The sequence below is a fragment of the Oncorhynchus keta genome, chromosome 2, assembly GCF_023373465.1.
Source record: "Oncorhynchus keta strain PuntledgeMale-10-30-2019 chromosome 2, Oket_V2, whole genome shotgun sequence".
Classification (NCBI taxonomy): Eukaryota; Metazoa; Chordata; class Actinopteri; order Salmoniformes; family Salmonidae; genus Oncorhynchus; species Oncorhynchus keta.
This window is the reverse complement of record NC_068422.1, coordinates 63,656,505-63,683,175: the sequence shown is the minus strand read 5'-3', so window position 1 is coordinate 63,683,175 and position 26,671 is coordinate 63,656,505. Positions and strand designations below refer to the sequence as shown.

The window sequence follows — 26,671 nt, the reverse complement described above, 5'->3', positions numbered from 1 at the left end:
CTGCAACACTGCTGGGTTTATTGTTTGACACTTTAGAGTCCATGCCCTGACAAATTGAGGGTGTTCTGAGGACAGAAAGTGGTGCAGCTTAATATTAGGAAGGTGTTCCTAATATTTTGTACACTGTGCATATGATCATATAAACACAATTTAAGTTTAGTAACAATTAACAAAAAATGTGTAAAAGGTTAAATTACAATTTTACCAAAAACCTTTTCAATAAATAAAATTGTTTGACAACCTTGTTTGTAAACTTTCAAACGATAAACTCAACCGTTTATATTTTTCAGTAATGAAGACATGACTCTCTCATGGTAGGGTGGGGTATGTTAAAATGTTCAACTTTGAGCACCTTTAACTCCTGAATGTGTTGGTATTCAGGTTCAACATGTCACTTTCTGACCACTTCTACTATGGGCAAACATGTATGGAAGGTTTCGTTCAAATCAAAAGGTGTGCGGTCAAAAAGGGATTTTTTTTAAAGAAAAAAAATCATATGGAATGACCCATACACTTGTTCAATAGAAAAACAACCACAGTTCATCCACAAAGTATTTATTACAAAAATACATTGGCAAAGATATGACATAATACTGTCTATGATGCACAAAATAAATAGATAGCAAGCATCGCTCTGTGGTCTACGGAGCGAATACACACTGAACTTGAAACAAGTTAAGCACAGAACAGCGTTAATTAACAGTGTAAAAAGTGAGAGATATCACCTTCTCTCCTTTGGCTCGAAATGCATGCAGCTCAGTGTAAAAAAAAAAAAAAGAACACTCCCCGCAAATACATTATATAGCCAATTAAAAAGCACACCCATTCTCCAACATTTTAGCAAATGTTTTTATTTCAGCAACAAAAAAAAACATGGGACTTAGTGTTTTTTTCTTTACAATATATTTAAAAAATAGATTATAAAAAAAAGTCAGTTTGCAATACTACAGTATTTCAACTAATTATGTACAGACCCAGTCCACTGACGTCAATTCAACATCTATTCCACGTTGGTTCAATGTCATTTTATTGAAATGTGGAAACAACGTTGCTCCAACCAGTGTGTGGGATACATCACAGAGGAAGGGGTTGGCGTTACAGAGGCTATTCAGCTTTGACTGAATAACACCCACGACCTCCTTGGATTATCATTCTGAACAGATGGGCGCACAACAGCACCCGCGGGCAGACATAGCCTATAACAAATAGCTAGCTAATGACTACGAGAGACTCTCTTAGAGACTTAAAAAAATTAAAAAAATAAAGGCACAAACGTTGACAGGATGAGCAAAAATAGCACGTTAAAATGTATTTGAAAATGCACAATCTATTGACGGTTACGCATCACATGGCACCCTGTAGTTGAATTGAGTAGGGACCTGGGGTTAAGGGTTGGTTAAGTCAAACAAAGAACATGTCAAAATCATCCACATCAGATGTCACACACCCTATAAGAACCTTTCCCTCCCATCCAGGTTCTCATGTCAGTTCATCGCCTAATTTCTGAAATTAAAGCCAGAGTGGTAGACTCACATGGATGCATCACCATCTGAAATCTAACATTTCCAAATCAAATAGACAAATAACAAGTAGTATAAGAGATAAATAACCATAGTAATATATCTAATTGAGTATGCAATTTCGCCAGCAGACTGGACATAAACTACAGAACAAATGTATTAGCACAATTTAGTCATGGATTGTGTGTACGTGCCACTCAAGAGGGGGATTGGGCAAGACAAAATGTTTAAGTGCCTATGAACGGGGTCTGGTAGTAGGTGCCAGGCGCACCGGTTTGAGTTAACATCTGTAACACCAATGTGTTTTTCACGCTCAACACACATGAAACGAACAGATTTAGTCCTGGATCTAAGGCTTCAAGTTCCCACACGTGACAACGTAAATACGGGAACAAAAACAAACAAAAGGCTAAGCCCTCCTGAAAGAATAAACTGGCTTCACAAATGACATTTAGCCAACTCTGCATGGGTAAAATGAACATTCAGATAACCTGAAGCTTTCCCACAAGAAATACGACGTCAGATCTACCCAAAACTATTTGCACCTCTGACCCACAACCACCAATCAATTCACTTAGGCCACTAGTCAGTTCCCCTTTCCCACCGTGTCCCCTCTGTCTCATGGTCTGCATAGGTAAGACGATCATTAGGCTTTCAGAAAGACACAGCAAGAAGCTGCACTACCGTACGTCCACAAATAGAATCATATAAACCCCCCAGATAGATTATACGTAGCAGAAAGTGGCCTATGATCAGCATGTGGTTCTGCTTGCTTGTCTCTTGCTTTAATTCACTGAACCACTCATTAAAATGCAAACTATGTAAATAGGGGGTGGGGGAATTAAGTGCGGTTTAAATGCAGACCGTCACGGTCTTCCTGACGTTAGTACTTTGAATTGTAAATTAACATGGGAATAATCTGCCATTATAATGAGAATTTCAGCGTGCAGAAGATAACGATTTCATTTATTTGACACATTGAGCTACACAAACGCAAATCCAGAAATCCCTCGAATTATGGATATTTAATTTGATCATCATTTCCGACACCTATCTGTCTACATAAAAACAGTAAGGGCATGGAAATTATTTCCAAGTCGCCACTCTGCATACCAAAGCATGTTTAGTGTGAAACTAACTGGAGCAGCGAGTGAAGTTTGGAAATACATTAGCAGAGGTAGTCAAACGGAAAACACCGTATCCAACGTCAGTCTACAGTAGCCTATAGGCCCATCACTTGAAAAGCTGGTCATATATATATCACCCTCCGCTATTGGTCAACACAGCACACAGAGATAGGATTAGCAGGTTTACTATACTAGCACACCGCTCTGTGCTAGGATGTCAATCACTCCAGCCATCCATTATCGACAAGTGCTAGGCCTATGTGGAGAAACTTTGGGAACTGCTTACCATATTCAAGTGATCAACTTGGCAATTGTTGAGCTAAAACATGAATCTAGAAATGATTCTCGTATTCAGAACAGTAATACGTAGCCGAAGCTAAACACAGTTGGGTGTTGGCTGCAATCAAAGTTAAACGATTGTCCATTTACCATCTCGCGGCCATAACGCCGGGGTCTAAAATGACCACCAATATGCACCATAATTGACTGATCGTACCGTAGAAATTCCTCCCTAACCGATTTCTGCCTCAAGAAGCCTTGACGCCGTGGTGAATGTTGGTAAAACAACAACTTGTTACCAGCCTATCTATCCTACAGCTTTAGGAAACCACCCTCAAGTGGCCCATCATTACCATAAACGTATCAGAGGTCCAATAGGTCAAAATAGAATCAAACAGTGAATTAAATAAAATAAGACTTTTCCTTTGCGCCGACATAACGAAAACCAACATGCATAGGCCTACATTGATACATATATACATATTATTAACCAGCCTGGTCTCATAGACTAGACGTAACATTGTAAACGTAAATCCAGGACACTCAAATTAGTATGATGCGTTACATTTCGTATGGTATGTATTAATTTGTGGAAGTAAATCATCCATTTCATAATGATATGTTAAGAACTACAATTTGCATTATGTTACGAATTTGCCAAACGTACAACATTATATGAATTTGCTAAACGTATGCAACGTTACGAATTCTAGCTAGGTGGCTAACATTAGCCATTACAAATTTTCAAAATATCGATTGTCTCAGATTTATGTACAGAATAATACGAAATGCTCTGAGACCAGGTTGTATTAACCCATTTTGAATATAGCTAAGATGAACACAACATGCAAGTAGATGGCATCTCTGTATAGCCTAGTGCAGGTGCCACAGACAAACTATAAATGTGAACGATTAAATATATTAAATTATATTACAGTATTTTAATACAAAAGCTGCCATGTGGTCAATATATGTTTGCTGAGTAGAATGGACTGAGCTCCATTTGAAAATATGGAAATGTCTGTTTTCTGAGGTATTAAACGTGTCTGAACTTGTTCAGGTTGAACATTTTACTGCAACGCCTTGACATGGGAGTTTTCCAATTTTCTGTATGTCTGAGCTCCAACTGATACAGTTTTTGTAACCTTCTGTTAAGTTCATAAAATTAAGAACCAGAAAACAAGATGCACGGTACAGTACTTCCCTGTTAAAATCAGACTCAGTGTGAGTGAGGGGGTAGGTTCCTGGTTCTTTGTTGGGGTAAGGGGAGGGGTAAATGCTCTCTCACTGTGCTGTGCTGCCCTCTGCTGGTTGGGCTGCTCCCTGCTGCTCCTTGTTCAGGATGATGCTGATGATGTCTCCCTCATGTTCCTTCATGTGCTCCATCAGTCTCTCCTTGCTGGTAGACTCAAAGCCACAGATACAGCAGCAGAACAGCAGCACACAATACTCCATGCCGGCCCGGGACTGGACCCCATCCTTCCCTTGGGGGCTGTGCTGGGGGTTGTCGCTCTGTGGGGCCTGCTCTCTGGAGGACCACTGGATGAGCTCTGTTGTTGGCCCTGAGCCACCGCCAAACACACTGTCCACAGGAACCTCTGCTACGGGGGCTGGGTCCACAAAGACCCTCTCCTTCTTCCCACAATGCACCACACCAGACTGTTCTGCCACTGCCTCCCCCACTGCTGAAACCTTCTGCGGGGCACTGGGGGAACTACAGCCAGGGAGAGAGAGCAGACTCACCATCAAGACAGAGACATGACCCTACACATCCCGGTTCACTGGGACCCAAACACAGGCTTCAGTCTGACTAGAAGCTTTACAGATGGTGAAGGCAGACCGTTAAACCCCCCGCCCACTCACCGGACGCTCTGGGAGATGGCCTCGTTGATGGCCTTGTTCACCTGCTCGTAGTTGTAGTTCTGATCGCCAGCGTGCTTCCACATGTGAGACTTGAGGGACGGAGGGTGACTGCACACATAGCCACACAGTGAACACCTGAAAAACGAAAGGAGTATGTGAGATGGGAGGAAAGGAACAGAGAAATGAACGGGATCAAGCCTGTAGCAGAAGCGGCTGATTTAATATGCTGCTTGGGGTCCACTAATCCCCTCAACTCCATTATATCAAAAGGGATCAGCAGCACTAAAGACTCCTCAGGGAGAGACCTAGTGGCACACATGCTCTGATAACGCTTATCTGTACTGCTCGACATCATGCTCCATATACCCAGACATCCTCTATATCGACACTAAAAGGAGAGTTCATTAGGAGCTCTTTCTGATGGTCGATGAGATGGGTTCTTCTTACACTTTGGCTCTTCCTCCATCCCCAGACTCTTTCGAAGCACATAGGCCTACTTTCTCTACCTCTCCCACTCCCCTGCCCAAGTCTCCCCTCTCTGACCTCGAACCCCCTGAGCCGGTCCTCACCTGTACTGCCCCAGTAGCTGAACCCTGAGCCGGTCCTCACCTGTACTGCTCCAGTAGCTGAACCCTGACCCGGTCCTCACCTGTACTGCTTCAGTAGCTGAACCCTGACCCGGTCCTCACCTGTACTGCTCCAGTAGCTGAACCCTGACCTCACCTGTACTGCTCCAGTAGCTGAACCCTGACCTCACCTGTACTGCTCCAGTAGCTGAACCCTGACCTCACCTGTACTGCTCCAGTAGCTGAACCCTGACCTCACCTGTACTGCTCCAGTAGCTGAACCCTGACCCGGTCCTCACCTGTATTGCTCCAGTAGCTGGACAGCCTGGTGCTCCTGGGGATGTCTCCTCATGTGGCTCTTCAGGCTGTTCATGTTGGTTGTGGCAAAGTCACAGCTGCAGCACCTACGGTACCAGAGAGTTGGCCAGAATTAGAGGGAATATCTCTGTACAGGCCTAGTTGTTAGACAGTTCATGTTGTGCTTGGCTGTTTATGCTCCGTTTACTATTCTGTTTTGGCTAGTACAGCAGGAAAAGCCTGGAGGGCCATACTGTTGTCTTGACAGCTATTTTGTTTCGAGGCTAAGCTGAAAGGGTAGCTGGCAGCACAATGTTCAGAGATGCGATACACTGTGTGGCTCAAATGGATAAGATGGCCTTAGTTAAAAGGCGTGTGCTTCCCTGTGAAGTGGTTTGAAGTGAGTCAAGGATACTAAAGCACAAGAGTAGAAAGACTGCACTCCCCTGCATGAAAGGGCTCTATTGAGGGTCTATAGTGGTAAAAAAATGAAAACTAACTAGATGTGTGTGGCCTTAGAGAATAAGATCCCCACCCCCCACCCAGACGCCGCCTCGAGTGTGTACACAGAGCAGGGCCGATCCGCTTACATGGGTGCTGCATTGAGAGAAATACTCCAGCTGTAGACTGCAGCCAAGGTTTATCTTTACCTAACACTCACTGCCCCCTGCTGGAGCTCTGTATCATAACATCTAGATTCTATACTTACATTTCTTCTACCTGTGACTGCTAACTAAGGCAGCAATGGGTATGCTAACAAGGTTGTACAGTACAGAAATACCACTAGGCAAATGGTGGTCTCTCGCTAGATGCACAATTGAATAAAAGGGCAACTACACCCACCCCAAAATACTTACCAGACCTTGGTTTAATCATTGTTGAAAATTGAACATCCAAATGTTGTTGTTTTTTCTATTTAAAAAAAAGTGAAAACCTGAACAAATTCAGAAACCCGGAAAAACAAAAACGATATCAAGCAAAATATGGAACTGATTTTATAGGGCCCTACAACTATAGCCTGCGGACTGTTCAAAATTGCTAATAACACCCTTCTTGAGATTGCACAATTATTTTTTCCCCCTGAAAACAATCAATGTGAACATGATATTGTTTGGAAGTTAAAATTGTATTATTTGTGTATGAAGGGAGGGTTATTACAGGCTAGCTTGCTCATGCCACAAATTATAAAGAAAATCACCTGATATTGTAATTATGCACACATCATCCACTATTCTGTAAGATCTTGACCCAGGCCAGTATTTATTTTCCCAATTTGGGACAGTAGCTTTTAGTTGGCACTGGCCTGGTGTGCCACTGGCAAATTTACTTGAATGTCAAGTCCTAAGGAATCCAGATTGCAATCACGATGAATCCTATTGACATTATTAAAAACACAGACAACAGACACACAGCACCAACCTGTAGGGCTTGTCAGAGTTATGGATCCTCCGGTGGTTCCGAACTCCAACGTACGTGGAGCTGCTGTAATCACACACATCACACCTGTACACCTTCTGCGAACTGATGGAATCTGGAGAGCGGAACACTCATTAAATATTGTGGATAAAGGATGAGGTGCCAATAAAAGTAAATGAACAAAACGGGAAGTGGAGAGGATCATAAGTGAGAAACATTCTTTGATTTAGATTAAAAAAGACAGATCGTGTTTGGTCAAGTTGAAAAACACACTTGGCGCTCACCATTAAAAACATGATTTTAATCCATGGTTCTGATGAAGGCCATTGATCAAGGCTGAAACATCAAGCTTTTAATAGTCGCCTAAATAAAATGCATTTTTAATGGTGAGCGAGCGTTGCCCTTTTAACTTTTCAATGAATAAACATTTTTTTTTTTTTTTTTTTTTGGGGGGTTGCACCTTGACTCGCGTGAAAAATACATTTGACAAATTCCTCACCGTCATTTGTCATCTTTTCAGATTCCTCCATGGTCGCCGTGGTTTCAGTGACAGGGGTTAGTGTTGCGTTGGTGTCGCCCAAACCGTGCTGGTCTCTAATGTGGTTCCTCAGTTGACTCTGTGGAAAGGGTCAGTAATAAAGCCAACAGTAAAAAATAAAAACTTAACAAGATCTTCTGGGGGCTGGAAAAAAACACACAGGCTACCCTCCCCTCTCTAAAAAAACATCTCTATCCATAGAGTCCGAAAAAACCCTGTTATGACTTAATGACGTCTGCAGAAATGGACGAGGTGTCTCATGAAGGTAATGAAATCAACAGGCTACTTCTCTGCTCCCCGAATCAAACTAAACCTCTTCAACTGCACCAACCAGACAAACGTCCATCTCAACTCTCACTTCAACAATCAGCTCATCTTTAAGTGACTGTCATTTGGGTCATGGAGAAACAAAAACTCAAGAGCAATATTCTTTCCTATAGGTAGGAGCCACTTCAATAATACATCCCTGCCCAGGGACAATGAGGCGCAAACTCTGTCCTAATTCCTCTCTCTTCAGTCCTTCTACTCACTTTGTAATAGAAGGCCTCAGTACACTGCTTGCAGTGGTACACCCTGGTCTTGCAGTGGTTGATCATGTGGCCCTCTAGATCTTTGCTGTCCAGGGCAATGTGTTCACAGATGGGACACTGGTAGGGCTGTCTCTGGCGGTGTACTCGCAGGTGCTGCTTGATGTAGCCCTTGTTCCCACTGCTGTAGCGACACAGGCGACAGCGGTAGGGCCTCTCGCTGCCAGGGATGTAGTCCACCAGACCACCACCAGGGTTACCCGGGTCCCCCCCTCCACAGGCGCTGACCTCCACGGCGTGCTGGCTCTGGGCGTTGTCCTGGAGCTCCTTCAGGATGTCTTCATCTGAGGCGTTCTGATCCGAGCGCTCCTTCAGCCTCTCTATGACCGTCAGCAGGGACAGGCTTATGCCAGCCTTGGTGGGGCCCTCAGCCAGCCCGTACTCTCTGGACCCCTGTAGCTCCAGGTCTACCAGGGCTGACCCCACACTGCCCACTCCTGCCAGCTCCTCCACAGCTGCAGGGGCTCTGTCGGCTGAAACTGCTGCAGCCGTGGCCATCTCCAGGAGCCTCTGGCCCGTGTCAGGGCTCTGGGAGCATTGACCCACGATGCTCCTGATGTGCTCTGCGGTCCTCATGGGCATGGCCACCAGAGCTTCAGCAGCCAGGGAGTGCAGCCTCAGAGACTCAGAGTGGGTCCTCCTGCGGGCTGGGGGAGCGTTCTCGTCACGCGGAGGGTCCGTGGTGGTCTGCTGCCTCTCGCTGTTGCTCCAGCAAATCACCACCTCCTGCTGCTCATCCTTGTAAGCAAGCATTGGCTGTTTATCCACATGGTCCGCCTCCTCTGCAGCCAGCAGGCTCTCGTCTCTGCCCACCTCTGGGCTGGGGAGGAGGGGCTGGGTGGCCACGGGTTCCTCTGCACACGGCAGTCGCTCCACTATGACGTTGACATGGCCGGCACTGTTGGGACTGCAGCTGATGATCTTCTGGGCTGATGACAGGAGGCTGTCTGTTGTGCTTGTAATTTGATGACAGTCCTGCACAAGTTCCACCTCTGTCACTGTGGTCACCTGTACCTCCAACATTGGCTCTGAGTCTTTAGATAGCCTCTCCACTGGGCTCTCCTCTGTGATTGGTTCTGTCCTGGCCTCATTCCTACACTCCGCCACAGGGGCACAGAGGTCAATCTGGAAGGTGGACATCTTGTTGAGGTTCTGGGAGTTCTCTGGGACCGGGGTGAGGACCACTATGGCTTCCTCTGCAGGAGGAGCTACAGGAGGTGCTGGTGCTTCTTGTCTGGAAGGTGCCACTGCCTTGTCCTCAAAGATCGGGTAAGAGCAGTCCACCAGACCTGCGTGCTTCCATGCATGTGTCTTTAGCATTCGCTGCTGTCCACACACATAGCTGCAGATCAGGCAGCGGTACATCCCAGACTCCTCATAGCTGTACCACTTCTTATTAGCAGGGATCTCCTCAGCACAGTCCATGGCGGTTTTGAACACAACGTCCTCCACACTACCTCCCATCCCCAAGTCCTCATTCCCCTCACTGGCCTGCTGGCTGGATACAGGGTTCTTGTTGGAGTTGCTGCAGTCAAAGTGGAGCCTGACGTGGGCCTCTAGCTCCTCCTGGTGGCTGGAGGTGAAGCGACACTCAGAACACATGAGGATGAGGTCACTGTGCTGCTCATCGTGCTGCCGCAGGTGCTCCTTCAGCAGGCTCAAGGTCGGGGACAGGAACCGACACAGGCTGCACTGGTAACAGGTGATGGTCCTACTGCTGCCAGCAGGGGCACTGTTGTCTGGCTTGATCTCCTCCTCTTTCACCTCTTCCTCCAACTCCCGGACTCTCTTGCAGGGGGAGGACCCACCACTGCCCTCCCTGATATCTGGGACTCTGATGGAGGCACAGGACATGAGGGCTCTCTTCTTCCCAGCCAGGGTACATCGACGTGGGCGCTTCTCCACGATCTTGCTGAGCTTCTCGATCACCTCGATGAGGGAGTCTGCGGCCTGCTGCTGCCTCGGGTCATCATCCCTAGGCTCCATCAGGGTACCTGGAGGCGTTTCCACCCTTTCAGGGATGAAGACAGTCTCCTGTTGGCCTCTAGAGAGGGGATGCAGGATGGCAACTCCACTGCTGTCCTCCATGCCTGGAGGAAGCAAAACAAGCCAGTTAAACTACCACATCATCTTACAAATATCGTATTGCTCTCTTTGCAAATGTGCTTCTTTCCATCTTAGACACACACAAACAAGTGTTGACAAAATCTGTTTAGGCCTACACTGAGAAAGACACCTGTTGTGTTACTAGGTTCATGACCTGGCTGGGGCAAGTGTGCAAAACATAGCAGGGGTCACAGAGTACACACAGAGTACAGTAATTAACTTTGAAAGTCCCAATCAAAGTCCTAATTTAGTTTTACCATTCCTAAATCCAATAATTATATCTGATTGGAACCACTGTGGTAATTCAAGCAGATCAATGATACTTTAATAAGGATGAATGATTATTTACCAGTGCCACATTAGAGGAAGACATTCCTGTGGTTAAGCACATTAAAGTCTGCAATTGGTACCACACTTTCCCCTTTCTGACCACAATCAGGTTCCCTTTTCTTTGGGTTCTGCTTTTAAGGAATATCCTGTGCCTAAATATCCCTGAACCTTCTCCAGTACTGTACTACTTGGTGTTCCTTCTGCAAAAGTGAAAGGTCTTGGGTAGGCAAATAGCTGTCTGCACAGTGCGGGTATAATTTGTGGAACGTTCCAACAGGAATCTGTCCCAAAAACTTCGTATGATATCAGGTATGGAGTGGGCTATTTAAATACGCTTTTTTTCCCACTCACTTCGTTTATTCCGGAAAATGTCTGTCCTCACTCTGGTAGCCCATGGACAACACATTAAGAATATAAGCTACGTGGTGAGTTGATTGATGCCTATTCGTCAACTAGTTCAAACATTGTGCTTTACGACGTTTTTGGAACAGATTATTGTTGGAACGATCCACAAAATTATACCCACCCGTTTGCACAATCCACAAACTACTGTATATTGGGTGATTGTTAAAATCTTTCAAGTAATATTAAGGTTTTAGCTAGGGTTTGGTAGCTGACCACTTTGGCTTAGTAGCTCGCTAACTAGATGAACAGGGATATCGATATGTGTGCATGACTAGGGGGACTGCCCTCTGACATAACGGGCTAAAAATATAAGAGTGCACACACCGAGGCGTGGATGGTTGACGAAAGCAAAATAATGTGTAACACCTCATAGCTAGCTAAATGCCAGGTAACATAGTCACAATAATAGCGTAGGTGTGTCGATAAGATGGAGTCCAACGGTAGACATATACTTTCTTTATCTGGGGGAAAAGGGGACAGGACACGTACTGTACATGACAACAAGACAGCCACTTGAAGCTAAGCTAGCACACGAGTCTCTCTCACACACACACTGTAAAAGACATCGAGCTGTTTAATTGGCTTCTCGTTTAATAAATGTCAACGGATCATGCGACTTTTATGTGTCGGTTAGGTAAGTACTTACTGATTCGGCAATTCTGAGTGATCTTTGGCCTCAAAACATAAAAATAAAAAAACGGTGCTTTATCCTGTAGCAGTAAAAAGTGGCCTCTGTCTCTCACACTGCAAAATGGCGAGGATGGAGAACGGATCACGTGACTCAAACCTAAACGGTCAGGTGGCCAACATGGAATCCGTATTTTCAGACACAAACATCGGGTGGAACCAGGACCCCAGCCCCCCAAAAAGTCCACTGAACCGTTACTGACAGAATTGGTTTATGAGTGTGTAATATGTGTAAATTCACAAGTAATATGACTTAGTAAAATGCAATTAAGCACATGTAAAAGCATATCAAACGGAGGTAAAGTGCAGGTGCAGCTCTGTCACTGAGGGGGGGTTCATGTTCAATGTGCTATGTCGTGCATCATGACCTTCATTTCTCCCCCAAATATATATTAAATCTAAAACTTGCTCTTCAACTTCTATTCACCATTTATCCCACTAGTTTGTGTAAATATGTAGTTGTTGAGCGCTCAAAGGTGTTAACATGATAAAATGCTGCCATCTGCTGCATTTTAAATGACGTTGAAAAGCTTGTTCAATTGCGTGCATGCCAATAGGTCAGATTTACCAATTAATTTACCAATCGCATAATGTTTTGTTTGTATTCCCATTGTGATTGGTGATTTGTCCTTAACCGAGGGTTCCCTAAAGTCGGTCCTGTGGACCCCCCCTTGGTGCACGTTAAGCTTTTCATATTTTAATCAGCTGTGTACTGCTTGGGCAAAAACAAAAACGTGCACCCAGGATCGACTTTGGGTAGGCCATTAAAATATATAAAAACCTCCTTCGTTAATCTCTCTGAATAACTTGACCACCTTGACATTGTTTGCACACCGCCATGAAACACAAAAAAGAGGAAGATGACTTTGAAATCCTAGGGCCGAAACGCAAACGTGTTGATTTTACTTTTAACAATCGGCAAACTTTTTATCAATTTTCACTGTCGACCAAGACCTGCTGAATGTCTTCAATTCATACTTGTAAAGGTAGGCTACACAGTTTTATATCAAATTAAATGATCTATATAAATAATTCTCATTTATATATATATATATATATATTTTTTTATATAAACAAATATACGATAATGACCTTCATGGGGGCGGGATCACATTTACATGCACCTGACAGGTTCTCCCACTGACAGGAAGTAACAGGTGAGCAACTTGGCCGGTGTTCCACTTCCTTATAAAGAATTTAAATACTTAATTGACACTCAAGGCTCTTGAAGCTGATTTGTTTTCAGTCTTAATAATGCTAAATATATGCTAATATATCCATCATTCGACAATTATTGATATAAAAAGTTTAATTATCAATACCAATAATTCTATTTTTTCCCCAAAATGTAATTATTGATATCAATCATTTGAAATATTTGATACCAAACTATTTTTGATACAAAATATTTGAAGTATTGATTTAAAACAAATCTATTATTGATATAAACATTTCAAAACTCAATTATTGAAAAAAATCAATACAATTATTGATTAAAAAAAATGAAATTAATGTAATGTTAAAGTGGCTTTCCGTACAAAGTTATCCTTACTCATGACTCCAATTCCATTGAGCCATTATTGGACTGAGGGGAATGGCCAGACTCTCTGACCCTGCCCAAATGCTCTGTTGAAACGCAAATGGCCTACTACGCCTCACACACAATACAGTTTTGGAAATATTTAGAACTTAAATATTTAATAACTTTCATACTTATTTATTTAAAAAATACACTACCCAGTTTAGGAGAATCACGTGATTCAGACGGAAATGTGGAATGGAATGGTCCAATGGAAATGCGAGGGCAAGGTGAGAGGTAGTCATTATAATAATAATATAATAATAATATATGCCATTTAGCAGACGCTTTTATCCAAAGCGACTTACAGTCATGTGTGCATACATTCTACGTATGGGTGGTCCCGGGGATCGAACCCACTACCCTGGCGTTACAAGCGCCATGCTCTACCAACTGAGCTACAGAAGGACCACCACCCTCATTAAACGTGGCAATGCCAATTGTGTAGGAAACACCACGCACAGTTATAAAAAACCTAAACTTCCCTTGTCTGTTACAAATGGTGAATACAATACAAATATTGAATACAACTGTTGAATATTTGAACTTACTCTGCCGATTGTCCGTGGTCTTGGTCCTTCAGCTGGTCAAAATTTTTGACAAAATGTCCACAGGAAAGTGGATATTTCTACTTTAGAGTTGTCTAAAATACTAGTTAACCTCCCTTTTTTCTCCATGATATTAAATGACTTTTCCTCATTTAGGGTCATGAACCTAACTTCAAAATGTGTCCATACTGATGTGTATTGCAATGCCTGTGTAGATTTTGTAGACAAACATGATGTTGTGGGTCATTTTGGCCCAGAGGCTTTCATGTGTATAGATATTTGCACAGGTCCATAATAAACACGTGGCTTTCATGTATTTTGTTTTGACTGGTTCTGGTTGCACTTTTACAATTATGTTTGGGTGAAAAGGAGCTTTCCCAAGCTCCTCCTTCTCAGTGTGAGAGCAGCAGATCTCTGACACAGACATGTGAAAATGAGCTCCAAACAGAAAACGCTTGTTTGTGAGAAAGGAAATATGTTCAACAAATAGTTCTTAAATATCGAGTTTTTAAAATCAAATGTTCTTCTATTTCTTCTTTCTGAAAAGTCTTGACAAGACAAAATGAAGTCTGGGCTGTTTTTACTTGATTATTTAAGTGTGTGGGTCAGTCTGACCCATACCACAATGTCATACTTTCTCTTCAGCAAAGCAGAAGGGCTAAAACACAGGTCTATCTATGTGTGGCAATCAAGATGTTTCCTCATGACTGAAGGAACGTGCGCAAGACGGAAGTACATGCACGCGGTACAGGCATACTAACAGGTTTTTACATGGTTTTGTGCATTTGCCAGGTGATAGGAATTTCAACATCGAGCTGCTGCAGTACCAACCGCACAGACGAAGTTGAGGGGGTGTCGTAGTTGAGACGTTCTGTGAATAAAGCCAGGTGCACCTTCGCTAAACTGCGCTCAGTAAGTGTATATGTTGTTTTTGAAAGATTTGTTCAAGCTTATAGAAAAGTTAAGTTCCAAAGGTTTCCAAAACTGTATTGCAAGTGAGGATTAATGCAGTTTCTAAATGTTCAAAGAATACATCGGGATTGCAGTTCATTGGTCCAGCTGTGGTCCGTACTTTCAATTGAGAACTCAAGGGCTGTGTATACCCCCCTTGGGTTCTCAAGAGCTACCCCACTGTCACATATATTTCCACATGTAAAAAAAAATAGGCCAATCCCATATTGATGTGATACCTGTTGATAATGGGATATGTAGATAGGGCGAGTCGGTCAAGGATCGATTCGGACAAGGTGGTCAATTATATGACAAGCGACAGTTTATTCAGAGTAAAGATATCTGGTACAACGTATACGGGCTCATTCATTTGGCTCACAAGGAACCAGCAGAGAGAAGCCCCGATAACAGATTGCAAGCATGTTATGTACATTACAGAAAGTAGGTTGAGTCTGGAAGTCACGGTCTTTTGGTTGGCCACAGTTGAGGTGTTGTCTTCTTGGATTGGTCCTGTTGAGCCGTCCGTCGTTCCTCCGGGTCTCGTCGGGCTGTTCTCAGTCACACAATGTTCGGCTAGGAAGGAGATTGTGTGTGTGTGCTTGTGTCTGCAAGTCAAGGCTGTGTCTCTTCCTCCCAATGTGTGGGTGTATGTCTTATCTGTGTGTCCTCGGCAGTTAGTGTGTGTATGTGTGTGTGCTGTGTGTGTGTGGGTGTGGAAGCTATCCTGTATGGGACCTAACATGTTTCACTGTGAAAATACGTTGTCTCAGTTATAGCAATGTAATAGCAGTAAGCTGGTCATTTGCATAAGAAATAGCACTTCCTTACATACCAGAACATGTTATATGTTAAACATTTATTTCATTTCAAATGAAACGTCTCTTTGACAAAAATCATCTGGATTTTATGAGGAAATAAGAGGGAAAGATTAAATGGATTTGTTATTAGCTGCAATACTATCAATAAACAGAGTGGCTGTGGAGAAGGTCTGTGGACAACTAAAGTTGCTAGTCAAGGCCTGGTCTGTTGGGTGAGTTTTTGAATAGCGCAGTGGAACCACTGCAGCAAATAGCCATCCATAGGGTGAGTGAACCCAGTCTGTCACGTGGGTCTGTGTACCCAGATGTGTAGTCCTGACGTGACCCTGCTATCCAATCCCTGGACAGCAGGGCCACACATTATGACAGACGAAAACCGTGTGTTCAACATTCTTGACAAACAAGGGACGTTTAGGTTTTCTTCTATGTAATAATCAGGGTTGGGGTCAATTCAATTACATTTCCAGTCAATTCAGAAAGTAAACCTAATTCTTTTATTTGTTTGAATTTTTACCCTGTTTTTGTCCCCAATTTCGTGGTATCCAATTGTTAGTAGCTACTATCTTGTCTCACCGCTACAACTCCCGTACGGGCTCGGGAGAGACGAAGGTTGAAAGCCATGCGTCCTCCGATACACAACCCAACCAAGCCGCACTGCTTCTTAACACAGCGCGCATCCAACCCGGAAGCCAGCCGCACCAATGTGTCGAAGGAAACACTGTGCACTGCGCCTGGCCCACCACAGGAGTCGCTGGTGCGCAATGAGACAAGGATATCCCTACCGGCCAAACCCTCCCTAACCGGGACGACACTATGCCAATTGTGCGTCGCCCCACGGACCTCCCGGTCACGGCCAGTTATTCGCCTGGGTGCGAACCCAGAACCACTGCGCCACCCGGGAGGCCAAGTAAACCTAATTCAATTCCAAATGTTCTTCATTGAAAAGTATTGAAGAGAATAGGAATTGGAATTTCAGTGTACTTCCTGATTTGACTGGAATTGAAATGGTATTGACCATTACCCCGACCCTGGTAATAATGCGTGGCCCTGCTGTCCAGGGATTGGATATCATGGTCACGTCGGGACTCCCTGATGTGGTGTTCATTCAGTGTATATCTATTTCCCTTGAGCTTCTGGTAAAATATGGTTGAAATCATCTGAGTGTGTGGGGTTTTGCATGCTGCAGACGAAGGCCTAGTCTCAGGGTCCAGCCAATCCAGTGATGTAGTGTCTCGGCGTGTACTGGACTGAGCATAGTGCTGGTGGTCACTAGAGAGAGATGTTCATACAGGGCTGAGGAGAGAGGACGTGAGTTGGTCCAGTAATGCCTTGGCTGGATTTATTGTTTTAATTACATTTCCAGTCTTTTATCATACACTGTTTATGGTGGTGGTTTGTCCACTCTATGGCTTTGTTTGTAGAGCCAAAATGGTATTATTTAAGGGCTTCCTTGGTTCAGTGTGTCGGTGAGTTGCTACAGTATGTTTACTGTTGTCTAAACCTATGGCTATATAGGGGTTAGATGGACTGTGTAACTCAAACACACACACACTATTGTTGTGTGGATGGAGTCAGACCTAACCAATACCCACCAAGATGTACTGTCCACGCATGATGTTTACCTCCATTTAGCTGGTTGGTTGTTAATTTGGTAGCCTACACACACAGCCGTCCACCACCATAACAACCCCCCTCCATCCACACAACAATAGTGTGTGTGTGTTTGAGTTACACAGTCCATCTAACCCCTTTATATTAACTTAATAAAGGAATGCTATGGGCTGCTTATTATTAATATCAATCTGACAGTAAAGGGGGGATTAGAGGTCAGGTTCCATCCGGTGTTGCAGTGGGACAGGCTAATGTACACCCCAGAGGAGGCTGGTGGGAGGAGCTATAGGAGGACGGGCTCAGTATAATGTAATAAATGGAACGGATTTGATATGTTTGATGTGTCTGATTTATTCCATGCCAGTCCTACTACAGCTCCTCCCACCAGCCTCCTCTGGTCTGCCTTTTCCCGCCGCTGCTGTACTTGGTCAAGATGCATATACATCTTCTTCCACATGATTTTATTAACTCTCATATCTACACCGCCTATTACCACAGCTGCCTCTCATTCAAAGGCACACAGAGCCTGCTCTCTAATCTGAAGTGACAAACCATACACTTCGCTCACACATCACGCTGTAGCCTCGGGCAAGGGAGCCTGCTCCTTTGAAAATGTTGGAATCAGGTTATTTCTATGGAAGTATTAAAGTAATGCCTCAGTTTAAGCTATTATTTCAGAAGTTTTTTTCTTCACCTGGAGGGCTCAGGGAGTGGTAGAAATGGGGAGAGGGAAAAACAGAGAAAGAGATGTACAGCATTGCGATATGTTTTGACAACACCTTTGATGAGTTGACGAGTCAATATGTGTGAAGCTTATTGAGTGCAGACAAAGACAAAAAGCTCATTTGATGGTTGTGTGTGTTTTCTATGTAAATGCTTGTTTTTGTGCGGTTGCTTGTCTATGTTTTAACGTGTGCGTGTGTGTTTGTGTGTGTGTGTGTGTACATGCGCGTGCCTGTGTGTCTGTCTGCGTGTGTGTGATCGTTGTCAGTGTTTATTTTTGAGAGTGAAGAGGAGAAGCCCCAGAGGACTGTGTGATCCAAACCCTGTCTGATGATGCCACAACGAGCTAGAGCAGCTCTCAGTCACACCACCACTGATATTAACATCATATCACTCAAACCACATTCCACATTACTTCTCAAATTCCTATTCCTGTTACCAGGACTCCTGCATCATCACCATCACCATCACACCACGCAAATCAGTACTGACATCACTTTTGAACTGAGAGCTGTTGTTCCTCTCCCCATCTGTCATTCCTCCATCAGTCAGCACATGCATTCGTCTTTGATGTAGCCAAACTGCCGTTCCCACTCTGACCAGCGAGTGGTGCTAGAAGCCTTGCACCACTGGAACTCTGGCGAGCATTAGGACATTGTGACCTTTGACATGCATTCATTTATCACCTCTGTCTACGGAGCACCATTTGAGTGTACGGCCATGGGCGGCCGTACATTATTTGTCTGCGTTCTCACTTCCCACATATCATATATGTGGGGCACGGGAGGACAACAAGGGGGGAGTCTATATTGTTTTGTGGCAAATTGATGCGATCCATCTGACCATGTGACTCCTGCAACACACTCCCTAAGTGACCACCGAAGGGCTAGAATTGCATTGTGGGTCTTTAGGCAATAAGGGACGATCTATGTCCTCCATTTTGCCAGGGAGAACAAACAAAACGTCAGCCCATGTTCATATATTTCTCACTCCTTTCCCCTAAAAGATATCCTCGCCGTAGGAACATTTCTGTGGCTCGCACACGGCTGCTTTTGGAATTATTTTCTAGCGAGCCTTTGGCTTATTGTGTGGTCTCTGATCCGATTTCCCACCTCTCCGCTGTGATTTCTCATCCCACGGTTGCCTTAACGAATCTCTCAGCACTGTTTTTACTTGGAGGAAATACCACCGCGTACCGCTTGCATCATTTTGTAATTGCTACATTTGACTTAATCACCGCACCATGATTGTATGCAAAAGAATGCCATAAAAAAAAAAGTTTTATACAGCAATGTTCAATTTGGACATTATATAACCCATCCATGACAACGGACACAATTCTTAACCCTGCTGCTGGTATATAGGTTACCATTTTAATTGTTTTTTTACCTTTATTTAACTAGGCAAGTCAGTTAAGAACAAATTCTTATTTTCTAGGAACAGCGGGTTAACTGCCTGTTCAGGGGCAGAACGACAGATTTGTACCTTGTCAGCTCGGGGGTTTGAACTTGCAACCTTCCGGTTACTAGTCCAACGCTCTAACCACTAGGCTACCCTGCCGACCCATTTCACATAGGGAGCCATGGAACCCAATGATTGCCAAAATAGCCGAAGCTCCACTCTTATTGTGTTATGCTAACGGGTACATTACATTATAGAGGTCCTCATTGGAAATGGATGGTTATAAGAGCTTTATATCCGAGCGGTTAAAGGGTCCTCCTCATTCCCCAGTCTGCCACTATTTGTAATGGAGACACATTTAGAATGAGAGGAGAGGAGTGCCTGGCCATGAAGGAGACAGGGACAATAATGCTGGCATGAGGATCACTGTGTGTGTTGTTTGTTTGAATGAATAGTTATTGGGGTCTCATGTCTGTCTATGACAGTGGTTTATGACAGTGGTTTATGACAGTGGTTTATCTCAAGATTAAAATGTTTGACCTTCCAAAGATACTAGGAATATTGAACTGCAGAAACTCACTCACAGTACATGCTCTCATATGCACACACAGAATCCACCAAAATGTGTATTATATCTACTATTTAAAACTATTTAATGTTTTGTGCATGTTTAGTAATATGTCAATATTCACATACCATGCATTTTATGTCCCTCCTATCTACCTCACCCTGATTCATATCTGAAGTTTTCAAACAAAAAGACATTACTCTTCGATTGCTCACCATAGAACAATTTTACTTTAGCCAGTGAAATTAATTACTTATTGATCTAAGACTAGTTGAATACAATTAAGTGAATGAATGAATAAGTGAATAAATGGCAGGATTTGTGCCTCAGGTAGTTATCTACATTTGTGGATGCCATGCTCTGCAGCTCCCATTTGTCATATGTCATTGATTACTAGGGAACGAGTCCGTGGCTATGGCTAATGGTTAACTTATCGGTTTAGTAGGTTCGAATTAAACTGATTAGTAGCAAATTACAGACAGGTGCCAACAGGTGAGACATTTCCCTGGAATATGAGGGGAATTGATCAGAAACACTGATTGTGTTAATCTATTAAGCATTTTACTTTCAGAACTACTGTAGGAACTTATCTACCTCTCCGGTAAGCAAATACAGAGCCTCTGAAGCAACAGTAGGCTATTCTCTCTCCCTGCTGCTGTCTAGCAGTATTTTTTGATGCTTACAGAAGAAGAGGAAAGAGAGGAAGCCAATGTAAAGATTATGGTTCAGCGAGTGGATTAGATTTGTTTGACCAACTAAGTAGTGTGTGGCTGTGGAAAGTTGTGTGCTAATTGAAATCTTCCTAAGGATCTTCTTAAACAGATATCATTAGCACTCGGGAAAGGATTGGCCAGCTAATAAACATTTATTTATAGCAAATGATTGCCTAATGTATCAAATTAACAACATGCAGCAACCAAGATTTATACATGACGTTAGAAACCTGTATTACATTTACTTAAGGTATTCAGCTGAGCACATTTTCATATAAAACACATTTATTTTTATAGATTGCGGTTTATGATAGAAGATTAACAGCTTTCTGTGTGTTTTTGTTTGACTGATTCATGGTTGCTATAAAGTTTGTTTATTAGACTGGTGCAAAAAATTAAATTGTGGAGTTTTTAAGTGCTGTATTCACCTAATGTAAGAAAATAACGTGTGGAAATACTAGCTCGTAAAACTGGAATTATCTGTGAAGTCAAGGAGTCAAAATATTTACCTCTATAAATCTGCCTTTAACATCTCACTGATTATGGTCAGCAGACACCCCGACGACGCGCCTTTTATTTTGTACTCAGCAGCAGGAGATAAATGTTATTTTTCAATCACTGTTTTTCATCGCTGCTAATTTCCTTTGCCCCTTTTTCAAAGGAAGGGATTAGGACACAGAGGACAAGTTCAGAGGTTAAACTGCATCACCCAGCACCATTATCAACAGTCTGAATGTACTGGGCCTAACACTCAACTACCCAACTAGGTCAGGAAAAGGGATTGAACATCAGATTGATTCCTGGAACATGAGGAATCAACTTACATTCCTTTGTGTGAGATAGTCCTCCCTATCTGGTAACATCCACACTCTCTCAGTATGTCACTGTATTAGGAAAATAAACATCTTTTGGTTGGTCATTTCAAATAAAACCGAGCAATTCCTGAGGTGTGTGTGTGTGTGTGTACTGTACATCCATACCGCGCACCTCTTTCCCCGCTCTTCACCACAGACAACCGCACCAGAAGAGGACAAATGTCTTCCCTCTGAGAAATCCAATAGAAATTCAGATGCATTTAAAAAGTAGAGAATCCAAACTTTCCCCCCTTGTAGTTTGTGTTAGCTTTGGGGGAAGTGTCTGAACAGGGGGACAGGCCTAGGGAGAGAGGGAGACACGTAGCTTTGTTCTGCGACAAACAGTCTGTTCTCTATGCACACACTCTGTGTTCTGGGAAGGTAGTGAAAAGTAGATGTAGATACTGTATACGAAACAACAATTGTGTTACTTCCTGGCTCATCCCAACATGGTGTTTAATCTCATGTACTGAAGTAAACATCCCTTTTTCAGGACCATGTCCTTCAAAGATGAAATCGTAAAAATCCAAATAACTTCACAGATCTTCATTGTAAAGGGTTTGAACACTGTTTCCCATGCTTGTTCAATGAACAATAAACAATTAATGAACATGCACCTGTGGAACGGTCATTAAGACACTAACAGCTTACAAATGGGGCGGCAGGGTAGCCTAGTGGTTAGAGCGTTGGACTAGTATCCGGAAGGTTGCAAGTTCAAACCCCCGAGCTGACAAGGTACAAATCTGTCGTTCTGCCCCTGAACAGGCAGTTAACCCACTGTTCCTAGGCCGTCATTGAAAATAAGAATTTGTTCTTAACTGACTTGCCTAGTTAAATAAAGGTTTTTTTTTTTTAAGGTCACAGTTCTGAAAACGTAGGACACTACAGAGGCCTTTCTACTGACTCTGTAAAACACCAAAAGAAAGATGCCCAGGGTCCCTGCTCATCTGCGTGAACGTGCCATAGGCATGCTGCAAGGAGGCATGAGGACTGCAGATGTGCCCAGGGCAATATATTTCAATGTCCGTACTGTGAGACGCCTAAAACAGAGCTACAGGGAGACAGGACAGACAGCTGATCGTCCTCGCAGTGGCAGACCACATGTAACAACACCTGCACAGGATTGGTACATCTGAACATCACAGCTGCGAGACAGGTACAGGATGGCAACATCAACTGCCCGAGTTACACCAGGAACGCACAATCCCTCCATCAGTGCTCAGACTGTCCGCAATAGGCTGTGAGAGGATGGATTGAGGACTTGTAGGCCTGTTGTAAGGCAGGTTCTCACCAGACATCATCGGCAACAATGTCGCTTATGGGCACAAACCCACCATCGCTGGACCAGACAGGACTGGCAAAAAGTGCACTTCACTGACGACTCGCGGTTTTGTCTCACCAGGGGTGATGGTCGGATTTGCGTTTATCGTCGAAGGAATGAGCGTTACACTGAGGCCTGTACTCTGGAGAGGGATCGATTTGGAGGTGGATGGTCTGTCATGGTCTGGGGCGGTGTGTCACAGCATCATCGGACTGAGCTTGTTGTCATTGCAGGCAACCTCAACTCTGTGCGTTACAGGGAAGACATCCTCCTCCCTCATGTGGTACCCTTCCTGAAGGCTCATCCTGACATGACCCTCCAGCATGACAATGCCACCAGCCATACTGCTCGCTCTGTGCATAATTTCCTTCAAGACAGGAAGGTCAGTGTTCAGCCATGGCTATTGAAGAGCCCGGATCTCAATCCCATGGAGCATGTCTGGGACCTGTTGGATCGGAGGGTGAGGGTTAGGGCCACCCCCAGAAATGTCTGGGAACTTGCAAGTGCCTTGTTCAGTTTATGTCTCAGTTTATGTCTCAGTTGTTGAATCTTGTTATGTTCATACAAATATAAACACATGTTAAGTTTGCTGAAAATAAACTCAGTTGACAGTGAGTTTCTTTTTTTGCTGAGTTTATGTAGTCTTGACTCATGCACATGTGTGTAGAGGTTCAAACACACTATTTAACCACACAATGTTAACATGTAGTGTGACACCCAACCACAGTTCAATAGAGCAGACCGATCTATGACAGATTCACTTTTTATGGTAATATCAAAAGCCACATGCAGTCGTGTGTGTATATGAGCTTTTAACGTTTTGTGTGTGTGTGTGTGTGTGTGTGTGTGTGTAATCCCAGCCAAACAACGAAACACCTGAGCTACGGCCTAATATGATAATTAATTCAGTGCAGAAACTAGCCAACACATGGAGCATTGGGGGTGTTAGTGTGTATATGGGGGTGGGTGGGGGTTAATACAACATGTTAAATATTTGATTTCTGTTGTGGCTTGTCCCCTCATTCCAAATGGGAAATGGCTGTAATGGGATTGGGAAGAGACTTTCCTCTGGTAGGCCTGGACAGTATGCACTAGAGACAAGGCCCAGCGACCGACCGCGTTCGTGGCTTGGGGAAATGAGAGTCAAAGTACCCTTACAAATCACAGCAGGTCACCATGTTCCACCAATGGCTCCATCACCATCTGAAAGGACCCGGGAAAGCCATGATAAATCTGACGGGGACTTTGTTGTTTTAAAATACTGAACACTGTAGCCTACTGTCTGCTTTTCTTAGTGTTTGTATGAGTACCAATATATACTGTACATTTTATTTTGTATTACTTTAAGACTCTGAGACAGAAAGAATTTTGAATCTTGCATACACTATTTGAAACATTAGACCTAATCTTTGTATAGGATTTTCATTTTATACATGGGGCCATCGAAACTGACACGTTGTCAATGTTCACTAGTAGTTCTACATGTGTCCCGGTCCAGAGGTAACAGGCACCATAGCTCTGCTCTCTCTTAACAGGCGTTGCTCTTTTCCGGTCAAGAGGCTCAGCAGTTTGTCTGTCTCAAGGCTTGCAGAAACAGATGTTTACCCTGAAAAAAATGTCTAACCTAATACTGCAGGGAGCTGCACTGAGATATATTTATAGATAAAGTGTGCACCACAATCAGGAAGCATTTGTCCTCAAGTGGGGGGAAATATGGTTTCAGCTGTATTCGGTGGCACCGTGTGAAAGTAGTGATTGATTATATCCAGAGAGAACACTTTGTACTAATTTCATCATTGCTGAAAAATGACAGGGGCACTTCTGTAACAAACACACACTCAGTGTCGTTCCTTTTTTTCCCCCCTCCCCTCTGTCTTTACTTATTTTGTGAAATTGTCAGAGAAAATTAATGCAATTAACTTGGCCCAGGGCAAAAAGCAGAGTTTCAAGTTTGTCATGCTGCAATGCTGTTATCTGCTGATGAAGAAAAAACTATCCTGTTTCCCCTATGATTCTTTTTCTTTCTCTTCACACAACACATTTCTCTACTGTGGATGTCTCGAGGAGGCAGTAATGTCATTGTATCCGTTCCCATTTGAGCTGGAAAGGAGATGGCCGCGTATGTCAGCCTCCTGAAATCACTGTTAATGTGTCTTAATGACTAAGGAAAGACTGCTGCTCACGTTCCACGCTAATGTTGACATACAGAGCATAATTCGCTTTGCGTCTCCTCTTTCCAATAGACAGACCGAGTGCACGCACCTCACCTAACGAGAACGCCTCATCTGCAAACACACACGCTTCACACACTGCCCTTCTCATTCACCTTGTAGCCTACACGCTGGTCTGCTCGACAACAACCAGCTGTGTGTCGGTATGCAACCAGTGCCACGCTCCTCCAACAACACCTTGTGCATAGAGTACACTTCCTATCCACTGTTTCTCTATTAGATTTCAGGTCAAGCACTCAGAGACAGAACAGCTACAATAGGAAATCCGGTTGTGCATAACGGTCTTGAGCTAATGAAGAAAGGTCATTTGGAATGGTATAGTGTGTAAACCATTTAGACATTGGAGGGTCAACTTATTTACATTTCGTTGATGTGTGTTCTTACTAAAACAGCCATACGTCTTGTACTTTACGTTGCAGTACTTATAGTATTTTATATACGAGTGCTGTGACGCATGCTAAGTGGACAGGGACAGGGACAGACGTTGGTGTGGTTTTATGGGGACCTGAAAGAGTGATGTTGCTCTCAGTGTTCAGAATGCACTAAGACATGGCGGCGTGACCCCATTGCCTGTGTTTATGACTGGCAAACACAACCCTAAAGAGTCCATTAGTCTGGATAAAGTCCCCTCCAGCCGACTCAGCTTTTAACTCATAGAATTAGGTAGAGGGCCACGATGAAGGGGACCACAGCGGTGACCTGACCCTTATCTGAACCCTGTATGAACTTGTGACCTTGAGGTCTGGGAGTAAAGCCACTAGTACCTCTGATCGCTGCCTGGCCCAATGGGGATACAGTTGGGTGTATTTGAGGAAGCCCCTCGTGGACTCTGAAGTAGCTGTATGTCATTACACTGTAAGATGTACAACATGTAGGCCACAGCCTAACCATGGGCCTTCATTTTGATTAGCGTTTAATTAAAGCCGGTGCGGAACTATTATCCTCTTAAGTTTTACTGCAGGACTAAAGGCCTGTGGTTATCACTGGGCAGAAATAGGCCGAAGAGGGTAGAAGAAGAAGTCATCGTCAGCGGTGGGAATACTGAGGTTGCCTCGTGTGACGGTAACTCAGGAGTAAGGTGAGGGGATTGTGTGTTTCATCCAAACATGGCTACTGATGTCAGTGATTTAAGGAATCCAATAATGGTGTGAGAGAGCGTGTGCTTGTGTCCAGCGTTGGAGTGTAGATAAATTCAATATATATTTCATATCTCATATCAACACGCAGCACACATATCAGAAACTATAGGTGGGGGGTCAAGGTCACAGCTTTATGTTTCAAGGCGAGTGACAAGTTTGAAAGAATGATACAATTATATATTACAGCTGAGTATGATTGTGTGTCGCAGGCTCAGGACTCAGGAAGCATTGAGAGCTGCGTATGGTGAGGAAGGTGTGTGTGTGTGTGTGTGTGTGTGTGTGTGTGTGTGTGTGTGTGTGTGTGTGTGTGTGTGTGTGTGTGTGTGTGAGAGAGAAAGAAAGAAAGAAAGACAAAAGGGTGCAGCTCTGAATGTCATCCAGAAAATAATATAAATTAATTGGCTGGAGCAAATCAGTCTGGAATATCTGCACCGTCTGTAATTAGGTTTGGGATTATTATTGCTGATTTGAAGAAGGGAAAAAAAATGTTTTC

The 26,671-nt window shown here is 43.7% G+C and overlaps 2 protein-coding genes and 1 long non-coding RNA gene across 3 annotated transcripts in view; 1 reads left to right on the top strand and 2 right to left on the bottom strand.

Annotated features, from left to right (window-relative positions):
• The window catches only part of LOC118358473 (probable C-mannosyltransferase DPY19L3), a 194,834-nt gene that overhangs the window by 45,829 nt on the left and 122,334 nt on the right, over positions 1–26,671 (bottom strand). The window lies entirely within an intron of this gene.
• LOC118393733 (zinc finger protein 507) lies at positions 834–11,783 on the bottom strand. The gene is made up of 7 exons (XM_035786760.2): positions 11,681–11,783; positions 8,137–10,283; positions 7,568–7,685; positions 7,072–7,183; positions 5,655–5,759; positions 4,790–4,924; positions 834–4,640 (listed from the first exon to the last, which is right to left on the bottom strand). The coding sequence occupies exons 2-7, from the start codon at positions 10,279–10,281 to the stop codon at positions 4,211–4,213; spliced, it is 3,045 nt and encodes a 1,014-aa protein (XP_035642653.2). The 5' UTR covers positions 10,282–10,283; positions 11,681–11,783; the 3' UTR covers positions 834–4,210.
• Positions 12,456–26,671, top strand: part of LOC118394299 (uncharacterized) — a 42,123-nt gene continuing 27,907 nt past the window's right edge. Inside the window, exons 1-2 of the long non-coding RNA XR_004827731.2 lie at positions 12,456–12,707; positions 14,641–14,760. This is a non-coding gene — a long non-coding RNA (uncharacterized LOC118394299). The remainder of the gene's footprint in view (positions 12,708–14,640; positions 14,761–26,671) is intronic.

Excerpts from the sequence above, each read along its gene's own strand:
- LOC118393733 (XM_035786760.2), bottom strand. The coding sequence starts at position 10,281 with ATGGAGGACAGCAGTGGAGTTGCCATCCTGCATCCCCTCTCTAGAGGC. Across the intron at positions 7,184-7,567 it reads TGAAAAGATGACAAATGACG|ATTCCATCAGTTCGCAGAAG; the intron begins GTGAGGAATTTG and ends TCCGCTCTCCAG. Across the intron at positions 4,641-4,789 it reads GCCATCTCCCAGAGCGTCCG|TTCCCCCAGTGCCCCGCAGA; the intron begins GTGAGTGGGCGG and ends CCCTGGCTGTAG.